Below are 19,662 nucleotides of genomic sequence, written 5' to 3'. Positions count from 1 at the left end.
CCAAATTCAACAGGCTTGTATTAGAAGCCATTCCTTTCTTTGCTGAATTTCTTTAGTATGGGTTTCTTTAATTCCAACATACAATAGCATTAGCCTTTTTACCAGATTTTGTACTCAATCTGGAGCTAATATATAAATGCTTGTGTACATATAATAAGATGCAGTTTTATAATTTAAATTCCAACATACAATAGCGTTAGCCTTTTTACCAGATTTTGTACTCAATCTGGAGCTAATATATAAATGCTTTTGTACATATAATAAGATGCAGTTTTATAGTTTTGTTTTTTTTTTAAAGAAAAACCCCATTGAGGTAATTGTATAGTATCAGGCTCCTACCTGCTGTTTGGGAAAAAGGAAAAGTTTCTAACTTGTTAAATCGGACAATATCTAGAGATTTTTGTCTTTCATAAACACCAGAGTTAGCTTTACACAGATATTTATATTGCCTGTGTTCCTGTCAGGGGTTGCTGAGGAGAAGTCAGTAGGAGTTTGGTGCCTACATGGAATTTGTAAATCCTGTAATGGAATTTTGAGTTTTGAGTCTTCAGAAGTGACCTCAGATGCTGCTGAGAGAAGAGTGATTGCATAAGGGTGGGATGAAAGTATCACAAACCTTAGTTGATGAAAGTTTTATCTTTTGACATTGGTGTTAACTTATTTTTTTCGAAGTGAGGGAGATTACTCACTAAGAGGAACAGGTATGATGTGGTTTACTTCTAAAGTTTAGGATGCGAACACTACGTAGGTGGAGGTTTCTACTGGCATAATACAAAGGCTGAATTAAAAATGCAGAAATTTTATTGATAGGAAGATTGTTTCACACGAGAGGTATTTTATCAAAAAGCTTCTCTTGTGACACCAGAGTGGTTGTGGAGAGCCTCCCAATTAACACTTTGGTTGTTTTGAATAGGAGAGGGTCTGGGTGTCTGTCTGAGAGCATTTGCAGTAGAGCAGAGTTTTTACTATTTAGAGCTGAGATGGAAAGTTCCTATTTAGATTTGGTGCCAGAGTCTTTAATAGAAATCATGACTTGTGGTGTATTATAGGTCAGTGTATGTTTGCTAGTTTATATTATGCTGACTAAATTGGCAAAATGCTTATTTTTACTGGTAAACATTCAGGAGGTTTTCTCCTCACTCGTTCCTTTTCCAACAAAATAGTATTTGTCGTGTGTGGAATTAAGGCAACATTTTATAAATCATCTGCCCCGGCGATGATGTGAAAATGTGTGGTGGTGTACAAAGATTTCCATTGTCGGGCACCTCAGGACTGTAGATGGAGTTAACTTTATCCTAATTTTAGTTCTGGAAATTATGGCCATGTAAAAAACAAAATGCTTCTGGCAGTGTAGGAAAAATACAAATTTTAAACTCTAGCAAAAGTGGCTATTTCAGGCATATTACCAGAATAGGTAACCCTGGTTAATTTAGCTCCTCTCCAAGCCCCTTATGAAGCCCCAAAAGCATTTTTTAACATCTTTAAATTCCTCTGAGGTCTAAATATGACCTGTGGCTGTAGGGATGTGAGTTCCAGTAAAGTCCATAACTGCTGGTGAAACGCAGTACTGTGCTTCAGGCTATACATTGAGTGAGACATTTAATTGAAATGGGAAAAGTGCTGTGGTCAGACTTTAATGCCTGCTTAGTAACAATATGTGAATGTGTTTATGCGTGAGCTAATTGTATCACTTCTGGAATCATTTATACACAGCTCCCAAAGGCTGCGAATGGCATTTTCTGATAAGTGTCAGATTATATAAAATTTATAATCTCATTTATAATCTGCTATATTCTACCACCTATCTGCCGGGTTGAGAATTAGCATTCTTAAAATTGAAATGTTGTGATTCTTGTGCTGAAGAATTGTGCTATTTTGCTCATTGCTCCAAACATAGTTTAGAAGTATAGAGAAGGACATCTAAGGACAAACTTAAAACTTCCATCAGCAAGTTTCCATTTTTTCCCCTAATTTTTACCTTGCATAGTTATATACTAGACAAGCTTGTTTTGGACAGCTTTTTGTAAAAGGAATCGTTTGAGAATTTGAACGTTTATTCAGTTTTAGATCTTAAATATTTGGCATAAATGTGAACTGCAGCCCTGGAATTTATAACCACAACCATAAGAAAAGGAACAAAGCGTATTTCATTGCGAATAGTCATGCTTTGCAGAATGAGGTAATGAGAGTTCAGTGTTGGAATGGCAGCTTGTAAGAGGGAATGCCTCTGAATAAAAACGCTGTTGAGCGTTAGCTCAACCTTTCAGATCATCTGGGGTGAGTTGACCCCTCTCATATTACCTTTTTTCAACTGTTTATTCCAGCATGAAGCATTAAAGTTTGGTTTATGATGCCTCGTTTATCTTACAACCATGCTAAATGCGCCTGTGCAGACCTGACATCTGTTTGGCAAATTTTTCTGCAAGAACGTTTTCAAAGAGCGTGCTCTTTTACCTCTCTTTTCCCTGAGAGGTTCGTTCTCACTTGTCCTCTCCCCGCAGGTGAGGCAGCCCTAAGAGGCGAGCCCAGGATGCAGTCTCTGCCCGTCTCCTCCGCGCTCACCAACCATCGCACGGGCCCTCCTCCCATCAGTCCCAACAAGAGGAAGCTCAGCATGGACCAAGGGGATGATGAGCTAGACTGTGAAAATGACCACGTTTCTAAAATGAGTCGGATGTTCAATCCGCATCTGTAAGTGCCTTGCTTTTGTTACCTCTGGTAATTTCGAGTTTAGTGCTACCCTCTTGGTTTTTGTGCGCGCTCAAATCGGGCCGCGTCTAAAACTTTGTGCTGGGTTTGTCCTTTGTTCCAGTTTGTACGGAAGATCTGTACAAAGGCTGGTGTGATTAGATGGGTGACTCCTTGTTTTCTTTTGTTTTCGTACGGCATGAAGTAACAGGAATTAGCCCAACTTTAACTATTTATAGTAAAAATACGCATTCACCTTGCAATTCCTAAAGTATTGTTCCTTTGTTCTGCGCAATCCCCTCCTTTCACTTCCCCTGATTCTGAGCTCTCTGTACTCCCTGCCGATGGGGGTGGGGAAGCAGGAGGAGGGGAAACAGAAGTGCTTGGCGTTTTTTTCTGAGGCCGGGGAGATTGCGAGCCAGCTGCTCCCAGTCTGCCTTGACAACTGGGCAAGCTGCAGTTGTTGCTAAACATGACTTAAAGGATCGCACCGCCGCCGCGCTGACAGTCAGATGTGGAATTTTTCGCCCAGGTAAGGTGTTGATGAGCGAGGTGCATGTGTTGGGTAATCACCAGATGCCATTCTCATTCCTGGGAAGGCAGGGCTGGTTGGCATGAGGCGCAGGCTTAGGGAATTCCTGTCATTCCTGAGCGGAGGAAGCGACGGGAGCGGTTCAGCAGCCCAGGGCAGGCCGATAGCAGCGCCTTTCCCTGCTGCCTCAGCTCCCGCAGCCGCTGCATTCCCCGCATTCCACGCTGCTCTGCACTGTTGTGTTCGCTCATAAGATGCGGACGGAGGTATTTATCCTCAAATAAATCACCACAGTGTTAGTCAGAGGCTGGGCCTGCAGTCTGCAGTCTTGGAATTTGTTACAAATCAGGAATCCAGCGCTGAAGTAATGCAAAACAATAAAAGCTCACAAGCAGAGAGAGACTTCTCATTTACAACATACCTCCTCCTTTCCCCTGGAAACTTAACTATTTACAGCCTTGCCTTGGAGCTGAGAGTGCTGGTATTGGAAAGGACCAAAACCTGCGTTTCTGTGGCGAACGTACATGAGACAACTGAAGAAGTTTATGGCATTTTTGAATTATTATGTAACTTTGTGGGAAAAGGTGTGATTTTTCTAAAAAGCTCATTTGCTAGTGATGAAATAAAACACAGCTGGCAGTTACGTACATTGTAACACTTTATATAGTGGAGGACATAAAAATATTGAAGTCTGAACCAACAGACTCACGTGCAACCAAGGTTCAAAACTAAAAGATACAGGCAGTTATTTCATGAAATCCCTTAGATGTATTTTAAAGCTATCTGATCTTTTCCAGTATGCTACATTTTTACTCATCCAGTATGGTACATTTTAACTCTTTCTGTGAGTTTGTATATTAAATTTACATCTTTTCGTCTTATAATAAAAAGCAGTGGTTGTCTTGCTAGTGGTGATGTCGTGGGACCTAATCTATTTCAATTAAGCCATCTACAGCAGATGAATCGTAATCCAAAATAACAGACTCAAGGCCGTCATTTTCTTACTTTATTTTGTAAGTTTGATTTGGCCGTATGAAAATACACTTTCGACTGAACTTTACAAAACCTCAAACTTTTCTGATATGTCTGAAATAACTGAGTATGTGTATATTTCAGATATATCAGAAAAGGTCATAAATGTTATCTGAATTTTACTCTCATTTCCCTGCTGCCACCACCAATGAGGTTATTTTTTCAAATGTTTTTCATATTTTCCCTCTTTTATGGATTATGACGTTCTGGTTTAACAATAGAAATGGATTACTCCAACTTTGTTGAATTGCCCTAAAAATTTTGTTTTGGAGGCGGGAAGTGTATTGTAGAAGCTTGATTTGTTTGCACTAGGGAGAAGACAGTAGATTTGGGGAAAGAAATATTTTATGAAACACAATAATGGCAGTCACATTGTGTGGTGACTTGGAGGTTCTAGAAGTGCAAGTTTAACAACATTCACTTTAGAAAACCAAATCCATAGATGTGGAGCCTTACATGGAGACTAGATGGCACGGTATCTCTGGTGATAGCAAAGACATTTTTGTGATTTGGACTCTAAAGTTTAGAGCCTATGTATTTTGAACTTTTTGGGACAAAGTCCCCTGAAAGCATAGGATGAAAAAGTTGGTGACACAAAAACTGGGCATAGCTGCCCGAGTCAATATTAGTTAGGGCTACAGACTGCACACCTTTGCCACATAGTGGTGTTTAAGTCCTGGCTGAATATCCTCAGTTGTGTTAAATGTCCAGATGGGCAAATCTTTTTCATTTGGAAGCCAGTGCCTGGAAGACAGAAGTCTTTATAACCGCGAGTAGCTCTTGTTCAGACACTTGGGTCTCTGTGATTGCGTTGGTAGAACTGTGAAGCAGTTGTATATTCATCCTCTTAACACCAGCATATTGTGGTTAGGAACATAATTAAATGGGACAAGAATTGTGTGCTGCGGTTCATTATAAATGGTAGAACCTTTTGTTAGCAATTGGATGTTAACTCTTGGGTACCAGCAGCCTCACAGCTCGGTCACTGTGTTTCAGTTGGAATGAATCCATTTGCATGCTTGGGATACTTCAGTAGCAATCCCGTGATGCCAGCCTTTTGTTTGGAAATTGAGTGCTTTGAGATATTCCCTGCTCAGGTGTAACTCCCTGATGTGTCATCTTTGAGTTGTACTTGGGTATGTTTACTTTTATCATGGAAAAACACAACTATTGGAGTACAGTCTCTGGAGTAGAGCAAGTCAACCACCCTGGCAATCCGACTGTGTTTCTATAATACCTAATGGAATTCATGTGCAAAGAACAATTTATCAAAGGCTCTGTTTTTCAGAGGAGATAATTCTCAGCTTTAGGATAATAAAATATACTTGAGACCCTGTGGATTAATTTCTAAAAATCAGTATATGAAACTGCCTGCCTTAGGGCAGTGTACTGGACTGTATTTATAAAGCTTCTGTATTGTTGGGGTCACAGAGATTACACCCATAAGCTCCTCACATGGGGAGGATGAATACTTCCAGCCCAAATTAAAACCTAGGCACTGTAATGTGAAGTTCCTTCATTTGTGTTTTCACGCTTCCTTGCATGGCCCTCAAATGTTTTACCTAAAATGCATTTGCTAAAGTATAATCTTGCTGAAGTAAATGTGCTTTTTGTACCGTACTCTATTTTCTGGTGCTTTGTAAAGAAGCAGCAAGCTTATTTTAAGCCTCAAGTTGAAACATGCCTTTGTTTTCGTATGACTTCACTAAAATCACCTTGATTTACAGAAGAGTAATTAGGAGCTTGATTTATGTAAGAAGTACAAGCACTTTATGTAGGGGTAAAGTGGCTGGAGAGCTGTACCAGTCTTACTTAACAAATGGAGCTGCTTTGTTATATTTCCAAGGTGAATTTAGCATTTCATGGCAACTCCCGTGTAAAATTACCTCGATCTGGGCATTGTGATGTAAGGGGAACGTGAATGAAGTGTGTTGTACCTTTAAGCGAAGGTCTCAGGCCTGACCTGTGTTATGTGGGTTTCTTGTTTGTCAGGCTGGAGGCATTTTCTCATTTTCACAGTTCAGCTGAAAACAAAGGCCTCCTTCTCCTGGCAGGGAGCTCTGCAGAGCTGACATCAGCCTTTTCCCAGCGGGCGGCAGCGCTGCCCTGAGAGCCTGCGCGGGGAGCGGAGGAGTTTCTTCTGCTCATGGCATTTTGTTTGCCAAGTAGCAAAGAAAAGGAGTAAATGCCAAGAGCTCAACATTTTAATTTTTTTTTAAAGAAGTGACACTGGGCTGGTTTTGCCTCTCTGATTTTTCTGAAGGAACTAGCAAATACGTAACTCTCAGCTGCTTTTGGGCAAGGGAGAGTGATGGCTAATACTTTATAGTTGTGGCGGAGTGATTTTAAAAATAGTTTGTGCGCTAGCAAATTGTGGGATCAAATCACTATATTTAACCTTAAAGTGAATTGATGTCACTTGACATCTTCAAAAGGATTCAGATTTTGTGTTACTGATAAAATTATATGTGCAACTGGCTATTTGAGTTTGTACTGGAAGGGACTGTTACTTTTCATAGGATCATGGAATCATTTTGTTTTGAGTACATCAGGCTGAAAGTTAGCATTTTTGGTTTGGGACAAGCAGGCTGGCGAGTGGAATATTTTCCCCTCAGTCTCTTTGTCACAATTCCCATTTGGTTTGGTGGCATTAGGATCACAATGAAAAATAATTTCTATATGGAAATAATCTTACAGCAAAAATTTTCAGCTGCTAGCTAAATGTCTGAGGAATAATCATCTCTTGATTTGTGTGACTATATAACTTGGCTTTTTCTCATAATAAAATCAAGGTCTACATATGAATAATGCAGTCTCTTTGTCACAATTCCCATTTGGTTTGGTGGCATTAGGATCACAATGAAAAATAATTTCTATATGGAAATAATCTTACAGCAAAAATTTTCAGCTGCTAGCTAAATGTCTGAGGAATAATCATCTCTTGATTTGTGTGACTATATAACTTGGCTTTTTCTCATAATAAAATCAAGGTCTACGTAGGAATAATGGAGTTTAATGTGTATCGCATAAGATGATACTTAGTTTTGGACATAACCATACAGACCCTGTTTCAAATTCTGTTTCAAATTCTAGATTGTGTCTTCACTTTTGTTACAGTGAAAAATCTTGGCAATTCTGATCTATAAAGCCAGGGTAGATTCCTGGAGTTTGGAACCTGCCGTGTATCTTAAGTTTCTTACCATGAATATCCAATGGAGTTTGCTTACTTTAATGACACTATAATAGAAATCCCCCTGGCATCCTTTTAAAAAAATCTGTTTTAAGCTGTCCTGAAAGTTACCTGGATTCGAAGAGCATCAATTCAGGTTAGAACAGGCTTGAGGAGGTCCTTTCATCCAATCTCCTGCTTAAAGCCAGGGCCAGCTGTGTCCTCTTCAAGCTTGTAGTAGCTCCATATTAGAGGAGGACTGTGTCACCTTCCTCCGTATCATTCCCTGTCCCCAGCTGAGAATGCCAGGTGGAAACACTCTGCAGAAGATCAGGTCCCTGTTGTGGTGGAGCCTGGCTCCAGCTCCAAGCAGGGCTTGAAAAGATTTAGAACTGGGTTGCAGAGGTAGCGTGGGAGTTTTCAGAAAAGTTCTTCGCTCCTAACTACTGCTTTTCTGCTTCCAAACTTGATGTGGTATTAAGAAATATGTTTATGCTGTCATTTTATTGTGACAAATTGGAATTGAAAAAAAAAAAACAACACAACCCAACACACAGCACTCAGAACACCGAGAGACAAATGTCTCTCATTTGCTTGCAGGCATCTTCACTCAGTTCTCTTGGCACAAATATGCCTTTGAAGTATTTTAGGATTAACCTGGTGTTTTCAAAGCAGTCCTGTTGAAGCTGAAATCCTCTGTGCTGCCAGTGGAACTGGGACAATGTGGCTCTTGTTGATTAAAGGGGACAAAGGATTACAGAGCAGGTTTCAAACTGCCTTTCCTGATTTGTTTTTGGGTTTTTTTTCCCTCATATGCATTGCTTGAATGATGGACCAAATCAATCAGATGTATTTTCTCATTTATTAACAGAGATCACACGCTACATAAAATGATTCTTAAGTTGTTTCCAACAAATGTACGCTAAATTGAACCTTCAGAGACAGACTTGAAAGAGCAAATGTGTGTGAGTTAATATTTAACACTGAGTTTTGCTGAAGTTCTTATCCAAGGGGGAAAGTCAGAAAACTACTCCAGTCCCTTTCAGTTCAGGCAAATGTAGCCAAGCACATGTGAAATGTTTGTTACGAACACTTTCAGGGCTACAAATCCATTGATGGCTTATCAGTCCTTCACAGAAAGCCCTGATCCGTCAGAATTTGAGTGTTATGTTCAAGCACTTGAAAAATCAGGCCATGTTAGTTCAGGTGTCTCCACTTGCAGACAGAAAGGTTTGGTTAGTGAGCTCCAGAATTCTGCTTTGATGTCATGTTTTCCACTTTCATTTTCCTTCTTTTGTGAAGGAGCATAAACCCTCTGTAGGAGGTTAAGGCTCAGGGCTCCTTGGGAAGGACCAAGCCGTGTCATCCCTGCGGAGCGGTGCCAGTGCCGGCACAAGGCATCGCCTGCTTATGGGAGCTGACAAGGAGGCCCTCGGGCCCTGGTGTTGGCTTTTTACCCATTTTCGTTTCATTTTTACCCATTTTCGTTTCGTTTCATTCGCTTTTTGTCTTCATTCAATGGGGTTTTGCATTGCCTGAGTGATCCTCTCTCCACAGCCCCAATCCAAACCTCCGACAGCTAAGCAAGAGGCAAGAGAAGAACCAGTAACGTTTACAAACATATTCTAGATGTATATCCTAGCCATATGGAAACAAAGGTTTAATCTCACTTCTTTTTATTTAACCATTTTCCCAGATGTTTCCTGCAGTTTGACAGATGTACCATTTGCTAGAAAGTTGCGCTCTTGAGAATTAGAATGTTATGGACACGGTTGCTATAGACAATGACTCTATAAGGGTAAGATTTGGAATGAAATGTTACATTAATTTCTGGTTGAATAAGTGAATTTTTTTCCCCAGACTGGAAGTGCTGGCCTGGACAGTCTCCTTTCATTTTCCCTCACGCTGTAAGGCGCTACAAAAACACGCAAACTGGCTTTAACTCATTCCTGCAAAAATTGCCGAGTGCTGACTCTGAATCCATGGCGTTATTTCCTCGTGTTGAAATGGGAAATATACTCCTCTGGCTATTTCTAACCCTCCCTGGCCATCTTTACCTTTCCAACCAGCGTCCTGACCGGCAGCCAGCCCTTTCCCCAGTCTCTCCTCTGAAGGGGAGCGTGGAGAAACGGAGGGGAAACGACCCTGCGTTGGGCTTTTTCCTCACGATTCCCCCAAAAATGCCGGGGGAGGGGGGGCGACGCCGATGAGCCCCCTGTGGTACCGGGGCCGTCTCCCCGCGGGAAGATGGCGGCGCTGAGGGGGGCAGCGGCGCGGCGCGGGGGGGACTCTTATCGTGACGAGGCGGCGGGGCCGCGCTCGGCGCCTCAGCCGCTCGCCCGGCTGGTGAGGCCCCGGGCGGGCCGGGGGGGGAAGGGGGAGGTGGCCGCCTTCCTCCGCCCGGAGCGGGCCATGCTTACCCCGAGGTTAGTACCGGGCCTTGCACCGCGGCCCCCGCGCCCGGGAAAAGGGGGTGGGGATGGTTTTCCTTGAGGATTTAACCTGAAAGGGAAAAAAAAAAAAAAAATTGACAGGGGAAATAAAAGGGCTTTGCCGCCATTGAAGGCTGAAAGGGTTTGACCTCAGTTATTCCACCGCTTCCCCCAGTGGAAAATGTTGCTGGAATCCGCCGTGCTTTGTAGTTGCCGGGATGTTGACTAAATGAGATACCCATGGCCATACTGCCTGGCTGCAGCCGAGGCCTCCTTTAAATTTCTTACATAACTCGGCGAACGCTGTAAACAAACTCTGCAGCTCAGCAGCTCTCCAAGATTTCTCATTCACAATGTAAATATTGTTCCTAAAATACCCTGGAATGTGAACATAGAAAGCAGAGAGCGGGTTTGTTGGCTGATGGTACCTGCAGGGCCGCCCATGCCCGGGAGCTGGATGTGGCACCAAGGTGGGCACAGGGCACCCGGCTGGGACGGCTTCGGTCAGCCATGAGAAAAACGGCCCAAAACATCTGGGGAGAAGTCTCAGCCACACTCCAATTACTGCTTCGTGTAGTCTTTAATGTGGCACAGATGTACGGTTACTGTAAATCATGGAGGAGTCGCACATTACAGTCAAGTTAAGGTCGGTTGCTGTGTGCCTGTCAAAGCCCTCTCTTTAAAGCCCTGGTCTGTCAGAGCTGCTAGTGGCCCGTGTGTTTGAGCTGTGAGGACGTGGCTGGCTTCTCGCTGTCTGAATGATAAGGAGTGATGCTTCCTGAATCTTCTTACCAGATTTTCAATCAGGAACTTTTACTGTGCATAAATCAGTCTTTTAAAAAGGCGGGGGGGGATAAAACCCCCAAACTTTTGTGCTTGTAATTTTGCTTTTCTAACTGAAGTCTCCCTTAAACCAGCAGTTCCTGTGAGAGGACGCTGTTGATTGTAGAATTTGATGGTTAGCTTGGGCGCCTTAACTGCAGAAGTACCCTTTCAAACACACTTTGCTGCTGCTGCTGCTGTGGCTGGGTTGGTTATCAGCTTTTCAAAGGAATTGTTTTACTATGTTGGTATGAGTAGTTGTGCAAAATACAATGAAGCTGTTACTGTATTTATAGTGCTTCCAGAGGTTCCAGTAATTCAGATTTTATTGGCAATTATAAACAGTTTCAATAAACTTTTAATGAAACGTTTACTCCTTTTATAAAACAGTCCATGAAAAATCTCATTTCTTAAAACCAGTTACTTGAACACTGTTCTCAGTCTAAAGGTCTAATGCCTGACTTTTCTTAGAATTTTTGAAATTTGTCTGAAAGTGAATTGATGTGCTTCCTCAGCTTTTCCTGCTTCACATCAGCTGACGTTACATTGTGTATCTGATGGATAGAGGCCATAATTTGCAAACTTTAATGATCCAGGCCCTTTTCCCTCTTTTTCATAAGAACCATTGAGCTTGGAAAAGCAAGCTGTAGAATCCCATCTCCTGACAATTTGACACAGTTAGTTCTAGCACTGTGACCTTATTTTCAGAGACTGGCTTGTGGTGTTAAAGCTCTTACTAAATAAAGTTTCCATTCTTGTTTATCTTTTATGTCCCACATCATCTATTTGAAGAAAATGATTAATGTGCTCCCCCACTGTAAGATTCTACCTGATGCAGTCTTTTATGTGATTGAACTAAATAGAATCCCATAAACTTTTGAGAATTTGGGGTTCACAGATTGAGTTAAGCTGGGGTACCAGCTTAAGTGGGTACACTTACACAAAAATTGTTGTGTGACAGGCATTGAGTGATGAATGAAAGTATTTTTTTTTTTCAAATAAAAAAGTAGAAAATACTGTAAGGAACAACCCAGAAAATACTGTAAGAAAATGTAACTGCCATTTTTTATTTCCTCTAACAGTTCTGCACAGTGTCACCACTGAGTTTCAACACCACCAAGTTTGCCCAGAGCCTGCAGAACAGACTGATGTACCCTGGCAATATTGAGCACACATGTATGTGGCTAATCTTGTTGCACTAGGACATGACCCACTGCTGCATCTATTTCATGTGCAAGCTTTCTCCTGACGTTGGCCCGTAGTTTTCTCTGTGTGATCATAAATAGTTTTTACAGTATTTTCCAGTGACTCAGTATAAAAGGTTTGTTGCATGTGCCAAGTTTGACTTCAAAAAGATGTTAATATGGCTGAATTATAAAAGCTGCACGTGACCCAGCACATGAATTGGTAGAACATAAGAGGAAATGTCTGCCAGAGGTGTTTGGGTGGGCATTGCACTTGTGGGTACAAATTAATCATTTTAATAGCTGCCTCTGAATCTTTCCAGCAACCCCTCTGACCTTCTAGCTGTTTTCATGGAAGCTTCTTTGCTCTTTCCTTACACTGTCAAATTTTCCTTCCCACTTGTTAGAAGTTTTAGGAAAAGTTTGGAGTGTCCCTTTAACCTCATCTTTTATCGCTTGCTTTTCTGGATGTTTCTCCCCTCCAAACAATTCAAAGTGCCTTATGGACATGAAACAGTTCACGCTTCTGCGCGGATACTTGCAGTTTCCATTCCAGTGGTGACTTGTCTTTCTAGATCATGTTCTGTTCGTCCCAATATATGCAGTAGCCTGACTCACTCTCCAGATGTGAACATTGGCAGGCCCTGCTCCGCTTCACCGGCTTCATTTGACTTTCTCAGAATAAGGTGGTTGTGCCTTCAAGCACCCCGATGGTATCTTGACTTCTGACGTCTGACTTTTGAGCTAGAAATAAAACCTTAGTTCTGGGTCCTGCCTGGCGAACGTGGGATTGAGTTTCAGGTGTGCATTGGTATGTTTGAGTTTTGCAGTTCTACTGAAGCTATCTTCTCTAAAAATGTAGTAGCAGTGTCTTCTACAGACAGACCATATCCTTTCCAGAGCCTTCTTCAGCTTCTGAAACGTTCACCTCTTGTGTCTTCACAGTTGGTCTTCACAGTTGGCAGAAATAGTTCTTCATTTGCACATTTTTCTAGTGCATTATGCAGGTTTTTCAAAGGCAACTGGAGCTACTGTCGTTCTTTGGAGAGTGAGTTATGGGGAGGTGGCTGAACCAGATAAATCTTAAAAGGTTTGGTTACATCTCCTTTGTCCTTTCCAAGGAACGTGCTGTTCCTCTGACAGGCTGTTAGGCTGTAGTTAGAACAGGGAAACCAGCGAGGACAACGCGTTGCAGGTTAGAGGACCAGAAAGTTTCTCTTTGGCTAATGCGATTGGCAGGAGCCTGAATAGTGTTTGTCCACGCTCCTTGAAAACTCAGTCAGAGCTGACGGGAGCTGTACTCAGCTGTTGGTTTCCACCTAGATACAGTTAAACAAAGCTTTGAAGAGGTGAAATGGGCTTATGTTGAATCTCCACAAATCATAGTGCGGTTTAGGAAACTTTCTATAATCGCTTCAATGTCCAGTTATACCTAGATACTTGTTGCGATAATACCGAAATGTTCCAGCTCCACTTTTTGAGCTGTGACTTTTTAAAAATTTATTTAATTTTCCTAACTAATTCATATTTACAGTTACCTCAGCAGAATTAATGAGATCACTTACCATTTCAGATTTTTCCAGATATTAATGATATGTTAAAACTTTGTTGTTTACATCTCAGGTATGGCCTCACAGAAAGCCACTTCAAAAAATCACGGTAGTTTAAAATGAGCCATCAGGTGTGGAAAACAAAATGAGAACCTAAACATAGGAGGTTTGGAGCTGAGGGAACAGACAGTAGAAGTGCAGAGCAGAGGAATTAGTGAGCAGAGGTTCTAGGGTAATTTCTTTTTTCAGTAAAGTTGAATTACAGGTTTTGATTTTTACAGTTAACCTGCAGTCTGTACCTGTTGCAGTTAAGGTAACTTTGTCATCATTTCTGGAATGTATGTGCATGCACGTGTTCCAGCAGTGACATAATTGTTCATTTAATAAATCCCAGAGTTTTACTTATGGATGGAGTGATTGATTACCATTACAAAGCAACCAGCGCTACCTTTCAAAACAGTCCTGTGAGTGTTGGAGAAAAAATGGCCAAACATTAAAAAAAAAAAAAAATCCTGTGAGAAAATGTAAGTAGGATCTGAGATTGTGTTAATTGATTTTACTGTACATTAGATTTAGATTTCAGTTTTGTGGGTTTGGCGTTTAACTAAGGTCTTACATCATGCGGTTCTCTTGCATTCTTTCGTACTTGTGAATATTAAGCCTTCAGGAGGGGAAGCTCTTCTGTATCTGAATGTTTTTGCTTGGTGCAGGCAGTAATGGGACACTCCTTTATGCATTTCACAGCTTACTAGAAATGTATTTCTTTTACTGTGAAATCTGTTCTCCCAGTTGATTACACTTGCAAGTAACTATCTGGTCCAAGATTTTATCTCTGAAAATCTTGTTTTGGTGAGGATAAGTATAGAAAGTCTGACCTACGTGTGTTTATGTGTAAGACTATCCTGTTTCTTCTTAGTGTGTTTTCAATGGTTTTATTTTGACCTCTCATCCTGAAGCTCGTTCCATTGGCTGTAGTGTTAAGGTGAAAAAAAATTTTCAAGAATTTTTTAAGGGCAGGAAGTACAGAATTCTGATTAGAGAGGAGTGGAGAAAGCAGAGGAGAATAGGCAGGGTTGGTGCATGCGTACTTCTGAAAGCTCTGAAAGAACTTGTGTAAATATGATGCTCAGTTCTCCAAACTGGGCCTGGTGTTCAAGTTGAAAAACTCAAAAGAACGAAAGTTCTTTTCTGGGAAGAGTTAAGTTAAATTATTGGTGGTTGGAGAAGCTTGGAGGCAGTGCTCAAAATCCTGGGTGCCTTTGCTGAGTTGTTTCTTGCCCGAGGCAGAAAGTGGAGAACTGGCCACCTGTTTCTTTTCCTTGTTAGCCACACTTGAATGGGGGATGAAATGGCGGATTTGCCAGCTACAGGCCTGGGTTACAGAGCCACTTTGTAGCCAGCTGGCTAGCCAAGAGCTCTTCTGGAGCCCTAGAGCAGGAGGCAGAGCTGCTCTAGTGCTGCATGGAGAAAGGCAATAATGGGAGATCAGCCCTCAGCTTTATCTGTGCATTGGCCTGAACATCATCTTTAGCTTGTCCAGACAATGTCTGGGGGAGGGGGGAATATACTGTATAAATAATGTTTAAATAACAGCAAAAAGGGGAGGGGAGGGGAGGGGAGGGGGGGCACTCTTTATCTTTCTCAGGAAACTGTATCAGATGTCCAGACTCTGGATTCTTGCAAAGGCAATAATGGGAGATCAGCCCTCAGCTTTATCTGTGCGTTGGCCTGAACATCATCTTTAGCTTGTCCAGACAATGTCTGGGGGAGGGGGGAATATACTGTACAAATAATGTTTAAATAACAGCAAAAAAAGGGGGGGAGGGGATGCACTCTTTATCTTTCTCAGGAAACGGTATCAGATGTCCAGACTCTGGATTCTTGCAAAAACAATAATCTCTCGCAAGTTGCCTGTTTGAAAGCTTTTTGAGTATTAAACCATAAAAGGAAAAGGCTACTCAAAGTGACAGGGAAGCATAAAGCTAGTAAAAAGGGATGAAAAAGGGTTATGTATTTAGGTGGCAGCCATTCAAAGGAGATGTGGTTTGAAGAACGTATTGGGCTGTTTGGAGTATTTTTTCATGTTATGAATACTTCAGATAATTGGCTGACACTCAAAGAGCAAACTGCTAATGCTTTCAGGTTTTGTTTAGGGTTTTTTTTAGTGAATTTGGATTGCTTACAAAATTCTGAGCGAAACGTAGGATTTTTCCCTCTGGATATATATCACTGTATTTTTGAAATGTCACCTTAAATTCTTGCTTTACCACCTCACAGAAACAAAATTAATGTATGCAACTAGCTACTTTTGTAGGAAATGATCTCCATCATGTGGAGAAGATACTTTGTATCAGTGGATTATAAATCCTTCAGTAGCCTTTAACTAAAGCAGCTTAAGAGTTTGTGAATAAATACATAAAAATGTTAGAAAACAAGAATCCTTCAGTAGCCTTTAACTAAAGCAGCTGTCCGCTTTCAGACTTAAGATTTTGTGAGTAAATACATAAAAATGTTAGAAAACAAATATTTTAAAGATGCTGAAAATCTTAAAATCGTATTTGAATTAGGTTACACAAATGAAAGTTTACTCTTAAGCAATATTATGCACTGGGTTTGTGTAAAGAAAACGTCTTACATGATAATGTAAAAGCACTAAGTGGATACTTGTTCTTTCTGCAAGTGAAACACACTCCTACAGTACAACCATTTCGAGTTAGAGCTCTCTTTCTGCCAAAGGGAGTGTGAAACGTCTGTGATTTCTTCACTGGGAGGTACAGTAATACTTTTGGCATCTGTTCCTTAAGGATCTGCAGGCTGGAAGTGAGTGCAAGCAGAACTGTCCCCTTCGGTGGGCCTCTTTTTTTTCCTTTTCCTTAAGCAGCTGGCAGCCTGGGTCTCTTCCTGTAGGATGAGTGTGAATTACCGCCACTCTGTGCCAGGGAACAGAACAGCCGCCTTTAAAGGGTGTGCAACAACCAAAAATACTAAGAAAGAACAATGCATTTTAGCTACCTTTGAACTGGTTCCTGAGGAGGACTGAAACAGTGCTTTCAATTAACAAACATTATTTAGAAGCAAACTGAAGCAGACTTTCAGCTAACAGTCAGGATGTGTGTGGTTTTGGTATGACATCCATCTGAGCACATGATGCTTGGTAAGTGCTGGAGCCTCGGTTATGATTCATTGGGGAGAAACATGGAAAACAATGTCTGTTTCTCAAGTGTTGGAGAAGTGAATTTAAGGTTGGAATGGTGTATAATTTTGGTAAGACAAACCTGCGAGTAGCTCGAATACCTCTGTTAGAAGGGTGATGGGTTACCTGCGAGTAGCTCGAATACCTCTGTTAGAGGTATTCTAACTGGCTGATGTAACAGCGTCCCGCTGCCTCATGTTTGCTCAGGTTCTTGCCAATATTAATTGCTAGTTATTTTTTAAGCCAGTGGAGATGCACTGGCATACTCACCACTGAGGATGGACTCCAGAGTTACATATGCTGATTTTGAAGACAAAGTGAAGTCAGGGGATGGTAAAGCTGTTTGGACAGCTGGATTTATTTGTAGTATATATTTTTAAATTATTTTTCAAACATGGTCAGAAATCCTTCTTTGTAATTTTCTGCTCTTTATGTTTGAACTAAGGGATGCGGCTCTGTACTTGTTCAGTCCATCTGGAATTTTTATGCTAATTCACTTCAGTGAAATATAATTATCTTCAAAGACATGCAATTTTGATTGCCCTTTCAGACAAAGCATCTAATATCAAAACAAGAATGACTTCTCTCAATAATAATAGTAATTTTAAAAAATTGTAACAAACTTTCAGCTTCTAATAGAAAATTATTTTTAAAGTTACATTTTAAACTAAAATTATTTCATGATATGAAATTGAGGAATACTCTATAAATAATTTTATGTACAATTGTTTTACAAGTGGAGTCAGATGTCTGTAGGATTTGCTATTTATATTTAAATAGGAGGGACTCAGAAGTGCTGGTGTATTTTCACAAGGGCAGAGCTATCATGTTACTATTCTGCAGGGTGCTGTAAATTTTTCAGCTGGGCTCTGAAAAAATAGTATCTGATGTGGAAGTAGAAGCTTCAGGTGTTTTTAAATTTTTTGCTAAGACTACATAGTTGGAGGTAGATGAATTCAGGAGAGGATTTTTGAGGAGTGGAGTATAAACTGTTCCCTGCCCGGAAGAGGAGTTGTTCTAATTTAGGAAGAGGGAATTATTTGCCTACAGAAAGGGCTAGGGTGTGGTCTGCTGAGATTATTGAGATAACTCAATAATTTTAGGTATCTTTAGGGAAGGTCTGCCTACTGTGCTGTGCTTCCTGGCCTCAGACTCATCCCATTTCTCAGTTTGTTGGTCCCTTTTTCCAAAAATCTTTGCAGAAAAGTTCACTTCTCTATTATTATTTTCAGCAAAACTACCAGTTCACCAATATTTAGGGCTATGACTTTAAACAAAAAGTGAGGAAGAGTGAAATAGGTGCGGTTGTGTAAAATGGAAAATTTCTTTTGCTTGGGAATTTCAGTAGGTTTGTTCATCACTGCTCGCTTGAGAGCCCCGCCTCCCTCCCTCCTTCCCCCCATAAATGCAGCACTAAGTTGTTGTTATCCCAGTTTTAAGGAAAAAAAAAAAAAACCCCTCAACTGGTCCAGCTACATTTTTTTTGTTTCATTTTACAAGTATTTTTGGTGGAGGAAGCAAAGTTTTTCCTTTGAAAATCAGCTTGTGCTTATTAAAATACAATAATTCTGCACAGGATTTGGGGGGTTTTTGAGGCAGTGAAAAGCAGGAATCTACTGGAGCTGTATGTGGTGTTGCAGCCTCCAAACGGTTATTTAAATTGTAGTAGACAAGATAATATTTAGTTGAAAACTAAGATTTTTGGCTCGCAGCCACCGAAGATACTGCATTGCAGCAAGAAGAATGAGCCACATCCACGCGGCGTTGCCTTTATCACTTGAACAATGATTTTAGCAACCTCTTTTCATGTTGTTATTTCCCAGGCTATCTAATGGCTGTTGTCCAGGTACAAAAACAGTCTGCAAAGGCGTGCTATTTATGAAGTCCCATGCTTGCTTCCTAAGGGGTGGTGAAGGATTAGTTTGCTGCGTTCAGTGGCCGTTTCAGTACTGTAATTCAAGATGGGGCTACTGTACTTTAAATATAGAGTCTGTTGTGCTGCCGCTAAGTCACACATTTGCATCAGTCATTAGCTCAGGGCAATGCAATTCTAAACTTCTTTCTTCCGAATGCTGATACTGCAGAGTCGGCTGGTGAATGGAAATGGTACCAAAGCTGGCAAAAGATGGAAATGTAGCACTGTGAGAATGTACTTCCTGGTGGTTTGAGTGCTGCTTTATTGTGTCTAAATCTGACCTATAAAGGAGGATTCAAGAAACACATGATTTTCAGAGAACATCTTGAGCACCAGCTGTGAAACCTTAAAGTTAGATTTTATGGTCAGTTCTGCTAATCTGCAACTACTAATTTGTAATTAATTAAAAGCGAGAAGCAATAGGTGGGGGGGCAGAGCGGGGGCATCTGAAGGGTTAGAAATTGTATTGTTATTCTGTTGGCTGTTCCCTCCTAAGCATGTCAGGGGAATTTGGCATAGAGAGTAAGCTGTGTCCCGAGGTTCTCAAGTCACTGGTTGCCTGGTACCGTATTAACCCTAACTTGTACCGTGATAAATGAGTTTTGATTCAGGCAGCAATAGCAGATTTCAAATTTAAACAACCAAGGGACTCTCAAGCAGGCGGAAGAACAGCACTGGAGACTTGAGATGAGTTCAGCAAAGGTCCTGCTCCTGAAGGCAGCAGAGATCTGCACCCTCATCTCAAGAAAGATTACAGCTTTTCTAGCTCTTGCATGAGAAGGGGCCACAAGGATGACAAAGATACGGAACAGGTTTTATTTGGAAAAAGTAGTACCCTGGAGAAAAAAGGGTGTTGAACAGAGATGAATTCAGGAGTGATGTGAAGATGATAAGCAGGGAGCAATGGCTTTCTCTCTCCTAATACAAGAACCAGGGCGATAACAGACTAAACTATTAGATTTTAGGTGAAAAAGAAAAGGTACTTAACAAAGCATGTAGTTTAAACTGTGGAATCCATTCCCACAGGATGTTGTTGAGTCTGAAAGTTTACAGGGTCTTAAAAGGCACTTAAATGCTGTGGGACCAGCCCTGACTCCCGGGGCAGGGCTATGGCAGAGCATCCCCCCACCCTGTATGGGGGCTTT

At 41.2% G+C, this 19,662-nt stretch overlaps 1 protein-coding gene across 5 annotated transcripts in view; it reads left to right on the top strand.

The window, feature by feature from the left end:
* The window catches only part of VGLL4 (vestigial like family member 4), a 118,690-nt gene that overhangs the window by 90,272 nt on the left and 8,756 nt on the right, over window positions 1-19,662 (top strand). For 3 of the 5 annotated variants that reach the window (XM_014951699.1, XM_014951700.1, XM_014951698.1), the window contains one exon: window positions 2,502-2,691. In XM_014951699.1, the coding sequence (XP_014807185.1) occupies window positions 2,502-2,691 (190 nt within the window). Of the gene's footprint in view, window positions 1-2,501; window positions 2,692-3,092; window positions 3,221-9,802; window positions 9,848-19,662 lie in introns of those variants that run through there. The other 2 variants (XM_014951701.1, XM_014951702.1) reach the window with 2 other exon arrangements.

This window comes from Calidris pugnax, unplaced genomic scaffold (genome assembly GCF_001431845.1).
Source record: "Calidris pugnax isolate Ruff unplaced genomic scaffold, ASM143184v1 scaffold201, whole genome shotgun sequence".
Taxonomy (NCBI): domain Eukaryota; kingdom Metazoa; phylum Chordata; class Aves; order Charadriiformes; family Scolopacidae; genus Calidris; species Calidris pugnax.
Note: the sequence above shows the minus strand (reverse complement) of the source record. Positions and strands in the feature narration are given on the sequence as shown.